At 42.0% G+C, this 10,412-nt stretch overlaps 1 protein-coding gene across 1 annotated transcript; it reads right to left on the reverse strand.

Annotated features, from left to right (window-relative positions):
• Positions 1 to 1,444: 1,444 nt before the first annotated feature.
• LOC136443890 (uncharacterized) lies at positions 1,445 to 7,281 on the reverse strand. Its single transcript, XM_066441264.1, has 9 exons — positions 7,123 to 7,281; positions 6,338 to 6,398; positions 5,773 to 6,051; positions 5,324 to 5,496; positions 4,995 to 5,150; positions 4,245 to 4,386; positions 3,290 to 3,365; positions 2,247 to 2,740; positions 1,445 to 1,983 (listed from the first exon to the last, which is right to left on the reverse strand). Exons 1-9 carry the CDS (start codon positions 7,279 to 7,281, stop codon positions 1,652 to 1,654), a joined length of 1,872 nt encoding a protein of 623 aa, XP_066297361.1. The 3' UTR covers positions 1,445 to 1,651.
• Positions 7,282 to 10,412: the final 3,131 nt, after the last annotated feature.

Here is a 10,412-nt window from a genome sequence, read left to right on the forward strand (position 1 = left end):
ATAACAGCCGTCAAGCTGTTTCTCTAGTTTAGGGGTGACCGTCCAAGCTTCGCAGCAGTACAGACATACACGTATGTTGTCGTCACTGTTGTTTGCCTGAACAATCGTAATGATTACCTCCATATACAGATATAAAACTTACCACTTTTATAATTTCAATGTCTAATATTTCAAACAGAAGTGGCTGACAATGTCCTATTCTTTGGTGCTTTGAGTACTGCAGGTAATACTGTAAAGTAGTTATTATAGTATCGGATGTATGGCACTGAGAATAACTCGGGTGAAAGTAGATATCAGTCAGAGAGAGGATAAAACCATTCAATCAATCCTTAGCTTTTTTTGCTTACTCTGCATAAGAATAAAAGACTAATCGCTTGGTGCACTGTCTGACATAAATGTTGTGATCTGTCCTCTAGATCCATATTGTTAGCTTTGCGTAACATATTTTAATTTATATAGATGCTAGTTAACGGAAACTAGTTTTATCTTTAGCATTGCCGGACCAGTAAAATACATTTTGAATTTTTACCTCATCACAAACAAAATCAAAAGCTTTTATTTATCACTGTACCTTATGAAGCCTGAAATTCTTGGAAAACCCTTACTCGGCACACATTTCATATACACACATACTTAGCTCCCTTGGGTAAGTTGTTATGTGTATTAGGTCAATTATCCCTGGATGGACTATGTGCCTCTTAAAACAAACAGATTCTCCTACGTACGCATACCATAGTTATGGTACACAAAATGTTCCAGCTTTTCTAACCACTAAGAGCTTTTTTTCTTTGCCCTACTGTACCTCAACAATGCATGCAAGTGCGAATTTCGTGTTGCCTCTAACGTAACATGACCTATTTACGTGCAGAACCTATTTACGTCCGGTTTGGCTCATGTCCACATGTCGTGGTGTATTGTGCCAAAGCCTGTTCTCATGAGCAATAAAGAACATCATAAGTATGATCCTTAGCCATCTCTTTAATTTTTGCACAGTAAAACATAATGGCCATGCGTTTACCACGTGAACGCCACGTGCCGCGCATGTGGGGGAAATTTACAGATAAACATTGTTTTTTTCCATCGCGTTAAGCAAGTGGCCGGACAGACATAGTGATTTTACTATCATTTGTCTGCAGACTACTTTGGACAGTTACTGTGCATTTTTTTTCTGGTCTATGTTCTTCAAGCATAGCGCTAGAAGGGAAAAGATTCAGAAGTGGACGATAATGGGTTACCCTAGCACAATTCTTCATCATATACCTCATTATAAATACATGCTCGCACGGCGTTAAACAGGCGGAGAAAAACTTACAGACCATGCATTTTCTTTTTAGAAGAGCTGATATTTCTGCCCATGGGTTTGAAATTTGGCTCTGTTCGCGCGGTTTTAAGATAAATACGTTTTGAATAAATCGGACGTTAACTGGTCACCTTACGTTATATTATTCATGCTAAATGCCTGTACCCCTTCAGTTTTCTAAAAAGGTTTTAAACATGTTGATATTCATTATCAAGGCAAATACCATCACAATCCCAAAGTGTTTCTAATGAGTACAAGAAGCTTTACATATGTAACGTGTAATTGGTTTCAGAGTAATAGGCGTCGCCCCACTTATTTGGGTAAGCGGTCGTCCTCATCTTTAGTTGACAACTACCCCACGTTTGACCGTGGACTCTGATTTGTAATCTGGTAGACCTCATTTGCCCAATTCCCACCTTCGCCGTCCGCATTACAGCCTGTGGAAGGTCCGTACTTGAAGTAGGCGTTGTGGCCGTCAGCAGACCCGTGACACTGTCCACCATGTTGGACAGCAAACACGGTAAAACCACGGGACAGTGCTACCTGGTAACACTTTTTGGTGGGGTTTTGACGGTAACCGTAGCTGCCATCCAGACGTGAATCTGTCCCCTCGAGTGTCGGAATGGCGCGGTTACCAGAGTCCCTCCAGCAACCAAGGCTAGTGTACTGACGGCGTGCGCTACCTGTAAGACGGAGAAGTTATTACTGTGATCTTCGAGTAGATCTTTCGCACTTGTTCTTTTAGGAGACCGAGATAGCTATAGGTTGCGTTTCTGAAGACGGTTTGAAAAACTGGTTGCTACCTATGTAAATGACATTAGATTATATATGATGCACACTTAGCTGATATATAACATCAGTACATTCATCAAAAGATCACCATAATTAGTTGATTCACTCTTCCCATTATGAGTACTATGATGGGGCGGGTGATACACACGCATACCTGGTTTTAGCTGACAGATGAATGGCTTACGCCACTCGCAGTCTTTTTCACCCCAACAGGACTCGGACCCCCAGAATCCGGCACAGCCACCGCGACTGTTCTTCGGTTTCGGTTCTTCAGGGCACCAGTTGGAATAGTTGGATGGCATCAGGGCTTCGCCGTCCTCAAATACCCACTGTCCATCCCTGTCGGTGTCGGTCAGCCCAATCCAGCGACCCTGTACTGCTTTTTCAAGCTTGGGGAGAAAATTGTTGGTCTCACTGTCCTTCGGCATGGCCAACATCCCTCCGTCTTCCGCACACGTCTCACTAGCCTCATCGCGCGTCTTCTCCTCCGCAAAGCTCTTGTAGCAAACGCCCTTGAAACGAATGTAGTCTCCTATTGGACAATCTGTAGAGAGAGGAGAAAGAGAAGTAAAATCCAAGCGGTGGAGTCGGTAGGGGTTACTTTGCAGCCTTAACAGCATTTCTAAGGCTTTCTCTTGTTGTGTCCGCCTTATGGGAGGAAAAGGTGAAGAACGAAAGAAGTACACTATAGGATTCGTTAGTTTGGACTCTTGCTGTGCCTAGTGGCACATTGGGGAGCAAGCTGTTTCAGTAGCTGGGTATATCTTTACAGGGAGGGGTTGTGAGCCCTTCCTCTTTAACGTGCTTGAAGAACCCCCTCGAACACGGGATCCCCATTTTACGTCCCTTCCGAAATGAAAGATAGGTGCAGCCCCAATCGAGATGTCCCATGATTGAACCGGGGTCTCCCAGTTAGCAACTAACTGGAACCAGACGTTCAACTACACGACTGCTATCAGTTGAGCTATAGGGATCATCCCTGCACTACAGGATAGACCCACTACGTGTAACAGAAACGCGCGTAAAATATTGAGACTGCTCCGTATGCTTGAACTTACATCTGCTTGAAAATTAAAGGAGGAGTGGAATGTGATCATTACCAACCTTATTACGACTAACGAACAAGGCCTACCTCTCTTTGTCTTTTCAAAGCACCATTTTGTTCCAGGTGTTGAACTGTCATAGCAGCATCCTTGCTGACGACACTGATCGGCATTGATGCCTCCCCAGCCACACTCATACCGCATGTAGGGTTCCGCCTGACATTCATTGTCTGTGATAAATAAGAAAAAAAAACATAAAGTTTATATGACCTTATGCCCCTCATTTATCGACTTCTTATTTCTTTGGAAAAAAAGCAACTTGCCTCGTTGGATTAGTCTTTCAAGGCTGGCTAGATATAGAGGCAACAAGCTTAAGGTATCAAAATACATAGCCTACTTTTCATATAAACATCATATTCCATGGAAAAATATCTAGAACTAGATGATTTTAATTTACGCTCAGCAATTTGTAAAATTAGAATTAGTGCCCATCCTCTTGAAATAGAGAGAGGGCAGTACAAAAAGTTACCTGTGTGCGAAAGAACTTGTAAATACTGCATGTCAAACACGGTGGAAGACGAACACACATTTTATTTCAAGTTGCCCGTTCTACGATCAAGAAAGAAATCCGCTGTTTAAAGAGGCCACCAAAGTCCATCCAAACTTCTCCATGTTTACAGAACAAAAGAAAACCACTCTCCTGTTAACATCACAAAACCCACACATTACAGAAAAAGTGGGAGCATTCGTCTTCCATTGTCTCGAAAAAAGAAGTCTAACCCAAATAAGATAGAATTTAGTGTACTAGTATTTGAACTAGAATAGTCACATGCTATATTGTTATTAATTGTCTGTCCGTCCTTCCATGTTTCATGTACTTGTAATTAGCCTACGGGCAAGAACTTGCGATAAACTTATTATTATTATAATCGTAAAATTCTCATAAAACATATAGAATTGCGATATCATAGATGCTTATATGATTTTCATTTCGCGATATTCATCTATACAAACGTTACGTATGTTTTTATCGTGAGATAGACGGTAAAGAAAATTGCAATCTTAAGTCAGTGAGTCAAACTATAGCGTACAACAACTTTGAAACCTACTGGTACTGCAGCCTAGAACCTCCGTCCTCATACTGATCCAGTTATGCCAGGACTGAACCACGAAGCGCACATAACGGGCATCAATGGGGTAGTCCAGTAGATTGGTTACAGGGGTGTTCATGTCGGAGTTGCCTGGAAAAACCTGGACAGTAAAAGGATAATTGAGATTAAGGTATTTTCTTGGTGGCGAGTTAATCCTAATATCTATAAGCATATAATTTTGGTAATACAGAGGAGATCTAGAGCCATGAAGAGCATAAAATGTACATTGGGGCGCTTTAAGGGGGATGTGACTGACATGTATACTGGACCATTATCTAACAACTAGCCTGGTATATATTCATTTCTAGCAAAAGAAAAGAAGGAGCATAACCGTTGGAGCGCGGAAAAGATGGATTAGACCAAGGACATATATATAATGTCCTTGATTAGACTAAATCGCACTGAACAATCGTCTTTCTGAAGTTTGCAGGACAGAATCGATCTCTCATCCGTGTAACAGTGTACATATGTAAATACTTTGCGTTTGAGAACGCATCTATAAGCAGCAACACCGGTGCTGCAGTGCAATGTGAACCAGTCAGAATTGCATTGAGGAATGTGACAAATGGTCACCGAAACGTCGGTTGAATAATAAGTCTTTTGGTTGTGTAAAAGAGTCTCTTTATCCAGAACCGATCTCTTCAGGATGATATCTAGATTAGGTTAGAAATCAGGGACAGTAAGAGAATCTATTTGTATTCAACACACCTTTTCCGAGCCATCGCTGTCTGTATATGTCGTCCAGCCAGTCCCGTTTGCACTGTACTGTAGTTTATAGGAGGTCACCCAATGCACGTCACCGTCATCGTAGTGGCGGCCCTGAGTGATGGTGCCCGTAACGCGCTCCATTTCTCCTAGATCCACCTAAAGGTATGTTTTTTTGTTACTAAATTTACGTGAAATGCAAGAGAAAATGTGAAAAGGAATCGAATTTTGCTTAAAAGAAGACTGTGTATGAAGGCAATGTCATACTCATGTACCATGATTACAGATTAGATTTCATGCTAAGATAAACGGAGAACTATCAGAAGGCCTACCTGCAACCATTCTCCGATATTGTTGTTTATTGCTTCCCAAGCGCCTACACCGGCAACTCCGTATAGACGGCCGCGGTAGGGCTCGTAGGTACGACCCTTGTGCGAGGATGCAGTGATGCTGACATCAGGTATGTCACCAGATCTAGATGACATCCCGAATGGGTTACTACAGGCTGGGGAGACAAGAGACGTATGTTCAAGTTAGGTTTAGATGTCCTTGAAAAATGTGTCTACGGACACACAACAGCCTGAAATTTATAAATAATTCACAGTGATTCACAGCGTGGTAGAATAATACTTACATAGTGCCGAAAACATAATGACCAAATTGGGTGAGGATGCACGTGAGTACAAAAGCGAGGACGGAACATTTTGTCGTATTTTCTTCAGCGTGTGCACTGAATATACCAGGCAATACAAGGTAATCAAAAGGATATACTTATGCTTACCTGAGAAACATCGGTATGTAACCCTTAAGTACTTGGCGGTACCGAAGCAGGGGTCACCAAAGATATGATGACTTGCTGTCACAGGGCAGCGCTGTAAGCCCTGACAGGCCTTCCACACAAAGGGCAGACTGTTCGCCGCTCGGCAGTTGATGTCGTTACAAGGACAGGGACAGGCGTCGGTAGCGGACGTCCTGCCGTAGTTGGCGTCGTCGATAACTATCGTTTCTCCCGCTGGACACGACAGCAGCTTGGTTTCCCCCTCGCAGGCAATAGCGGTTCCTGTAGCAGCGTTGATGGCTTCATTTCCAGATCAATTCAACTTATTACAATACTAAATTGTGTCAGCAATAGAGTAACTACACACGGATACTATAGTATTACCCGTGTATGATAGCGTTTTTGTCACATTTCTGTTCCGTATTTTACTCTTCATGGCTGCATACATATGTCATAGAATATACGACCTACCAAGCTCCATTCATACGAGGCTTCCGGCACTCCTAGTATTACTGACCCTCGTAACTAGTTGAGGTAAAGCAAGTGATTACTTGATCGAGAGTCCTACCTTTCCTGGTAATCGTTTGGATCTTGTTCGATTTCATTTCCTTGGTTTGACGTTGGAAAAACTAGAAGAAAAATAAGAGTACATGTTTGAGCTCGGGTACGATTGTAAGGGGCTGCATTTGTCTTTTCGTATGCGGACGTAAAACCGACGGACCCGTGTGTAGGAGCTTCTGGCGTAAGCCTCTGAGGCGTCAAACGAGTGACCTGGTGTGCCTGGCAGCGAAGCGGCATTGCACCACTACCAGCTATTCTACTTTGAAAAATTGAGAAAAAATGACCCCCTAGCTGTGCAAGAATGGACTCTTCCAGTGGCATCACAATGTAAAATTGACCAGTCCAAATCACTTCATGTCAAAAAGTGGACTTTTGCATAACCAAATTCCAGGTTATTCGGTTGGAATGCCTGGGCACAGGAGACCAAAATTACATTTTGGTCTAAAAATGGCAAAACAACTCAATAAAATCACTTTAAAGGCCTACATGAAAAAATGAAGATAAAAAGAAAAAAGAAAGAAACAAGTCTGGGGTATGTACCTACTCTACCAGTATACCAAATTTCAGCTCATTTGGCCCAGGGACGACTGAGATGAAGCCCTTTTAAGATTTGACAGGAGGAGGAGGAGGAAAGGAAGAAGAAAGAAACTTGAGCAAAAACAATACATTTCAACCATACTGTAGTATGGATGAAATATAAAAGTACAATTTCAATTCTTTAACCGTCATAAGGTCCGGCAAAAGAACGTACGATTTGGCAAGGAGATAAGAAAGTGGGATGGAGGTACTCACCTCCGCCGGTGCGGGTGACTTCACCACAGTTGTCACATCTGACTTCAGCACAGTTGTCACATCTGACTTCAGCACAGTTGTCACATCTGACTTCAGCACAGTTGTCACTTCCGGCATCACAGTTGTCACTTCCGGCATCACAGTTGTCACTTCCGGCATCACAGTTGTTGAGTTTGGTCCAGTCGATGGCGTAGAGAAGTCCGTTTTCAGAAGCGGCTCGGGTGCAGACGACTTGGTGCACGATGAAGTCTTCCATATGAACGAAGTTGATGAGACGTCCGGGCCTCTCGCCTCAAAAGGCTATTTGTTATATACAGGATGTGTATAGATTAAGTAGAAATTGATTGTGTTGTAAAAACGAGAAAAGGCATAGCATGCACTTGATATCTAATCAGGTGAACTCTTTCCTACAAAAATTCAAATTTTTAGATTGAATACAAGAGAACAGTTATCAATGCATTTTTGTATGTGATTTCCGTTTATGTTTGTGTTGCTTGCTTGAAAAGATACATACAGGATCTTATGTATCTAGAATGGATACTACCACTGTGGATATGAAAGAATACAATCGCAATTTTGGGTGTGTAAAAATAGAATAAAGACTATCTCTGTCTATATAATTTAAGGCAGAGACTGACCGGGTGGACGTCTCCTTTGTTTTCCGATGTTACGGTGAGGTACATGGCAATGATTATCCCTGCTCCAAACAAGGCTGCTACTGAAATAGTGATGGCGATGGCGCGGAAAAGACAGGGACGGCGAAACGTCGTCTTGCAGTTTTTAGCAAACCCACACATGTTTGCCTCATCGGAGTCATCTGAGTTCAAAAATAATTAATATTTTCTTCTCCTAGCCTACGTGTGTCATAATTCCCAATATTATACTACTAAAGTACATGTATTACTATTTTCTCGTCAATTATGAAAGTTAGGCCTTGATTTTAATAGTTGCTAATATATAAGATACTTATTTGTACATCTATAATAGGCTGCATTGGAAAATGGTAGATTTTCACATTTGTGACATGAGTTATGTAGAAGTGAGCAATGTAAGTCATATATCGTGAGAAACAGGTGATTTCCATGGTAACTAACAACATTGTAATAACACAAAATTACTTTGCGAAGGTATGAGGTCGTGTAACTCTTTGGATTTGATACCAGGGCACATGAGCCCCAAATAAACATTTTTGAAAAATAGTAATGAAAAAAACATGACGGAAAATAGCCAAAAAAATCAATAAGGTAATTTTAAAGGCCTTAAGGACAAAATTGAAAAAAAGCGCCTGGGGTATCCGCCCATTCCATGGCAAATTTTAGATCATTTGACAAATTTCAGATCAAGTGACAGGGGAAAAGAAGCATAAGAAGAAGAAGAAGAAGAAGCGTCAGGAAAAACAACATATGTGGAATGGATTGAAATATGAAAATGTCTTACCTTCTCCGGTCTTATCTGCTCCGGTCTTACCGTACAGAGGGTTGGGTATAGACGCGACCATGTCCGCAAGTGTCCTCCAGTCAGTCCTAGGTGGCTGCATGGGCGTGGTACCTGGGGAGAAATTACAACATAAGCATTACGTCAAGTGTGCTGAAAAACACCTACCCACATTCCGAATATTACAACAACTCATCCTTTTAGGTTCTAGATTTATGCTGTTCAACCAATAACAAAGAAAAACGCAGTAAGCGTAAGGAGCACACGCGCCACCGAAGTAATGGAATTTACATGCTACCGAAAACACAACCTTATTGGAGAAAGCAACAGCTGGAGAAAGTACCTCTGTCTTCAGGCTGTCGAGGTCGACCACTAGTTTTAGGATACTCGTAAACGTGGTCGTCGGGATCGCCACTGTTATCAGTGACAGTGCCATGAGCCTTTCTTCCTCCATCTGCAGTAGAAGTTATGGTTTATGAAAAATGCATTAAGTACACAAGTTCCGAAAAGCCTTAATGTTGATCTACGTCTAGGGGGAGGGGCTAGGAAGTGCGTGGACGTGATTTGCACGTCAAGGCCGATTATTTGACGAATAGCAAAACAGAAAGAAGGATTTACTAAGTTGATAATAAGCCGGTTGATTGTTTGAAATGCGCCTGCGCAGGTGGGTAATATCTGAAAGTTGAAGGCCCCTGAGACATCAAAATAACACGTCCTAAGATATATCAAGCATGGTTCAGACACGAACTGTGTACGAGTTAGAGGCCATCCCCCTTTACTTTGCACATGTCCAGTTCAACCCGCGAAGAGCTTAATATTCAACAAGATCAATGACAATACTCCAAAACATTACAGTGCTACTGTAGTATGTTTGTTCGTCCGTTCGAACATTCAGACCCTTGAAGTGCCTAGGGAAAATAGGGCAGCAAATAGCAGGGTATCTTTTTACAATTAGGCAGCCTCGAACACGTAACCATATTTTACACCCCTTCCGAAAGACGAATACAGCCCCAACCGAAATGCCCTGCCAAGAATTGAACCGGGGTTTCCCACTTACCAACTAATTGGAACCAAGTGCTCAACTCTGAGTCTGCTAACAGTTGAGCTATAGTGACACCTGTTTAGTGCTATATTTGTAAACAGTAAATCGTGAGATATAGTGTCATACACGGTAGTGGTGGATAATGGGATGTACCTCCATCGACATCCTCGTATACAGCTGATGATGATGCCGCCATGTCAGTGTCAGGAGCGTCCGTCTTTTCCTGACAAGCTAGGGGATGGTCATAACTCGTATCTGAAATGAACTGAACAACTTAGCATCAATCACGACCTCGTGAGTATACTTTCTCTATGACTACTTAATAATAATGACTGATTAATAAGTTTAATTTGTCATCTTCATCAATGATCAGGAACAGATTTGCCAGTGCAATTAGAGAAGGTTTGCTTGCCTTGGTATACCATCGTGCGCTTCCCAGGAACTCCTCGGTACCGGAAGTGTTGTTCCAGGCCAAGGTCATTTAGTGTACGCCGGGGTCTTTTTAAGGAATAGGATTCTCTTTATCGGACTTTATCCTCAGCTCACAACGGATACGGCGTCACAGCGATCTCGAACACCCACAGCAAATTTGTATTGGGGAGGACCAAATCACTAGCGATTTCGCAACTTTATGAACAATATGGCTACCAGGCAAGATTAGGTTTGCAGACTACTTTCACGATGAAAGGTTTCTGCCTTGAATTTTAATAAGCATGAGTCATCAACGCCATTGTATACTTGACGTAATCAATTTTGGTATCAGTGCATTTTATGATGAATGACAGTTACTATCGATACTATGTGAACATTAGGT

Source organism: Branchiostoma lanceolatum, chromosome 10 (genome assembly GCF_035083965.1).
Source record: "Branchiostoma lanceolatum isolate klBraLanc5 chromosome 10, klBraLanc5.hap2, whole genome shotgun sequence".
NCBI lineage: Eukaryota > Metazoa > Chordata > Leptocardii > Amphioxiformes > Branchiostomatidae > Branchiostoma > Branchiostoma lanceolatum.

Coding starts and splice junctions, on each gene's coding strand:
- LOC136443890 (XM_066441264.1), bottom strand. CDS start 7,281: ATGCCGGAAGTGACAACTGTGATGCCGGAAGTGACAACTGTGATGCCG. Junction 6,399..7,122: donor AGTCACCCGCACCGGCGGAG/GTGAGTACCTCC, acceptor TTTTTCTTCTAG/TTTTTCCAACGTCAAACCAA. Junction 1,984..2,246: donor CATCTGTCAGCTAAAACCAG/GTATGCGTGTGT, acceptor TCCGTCTTACAG/GTAGCGCACGCCGTCAGTAC.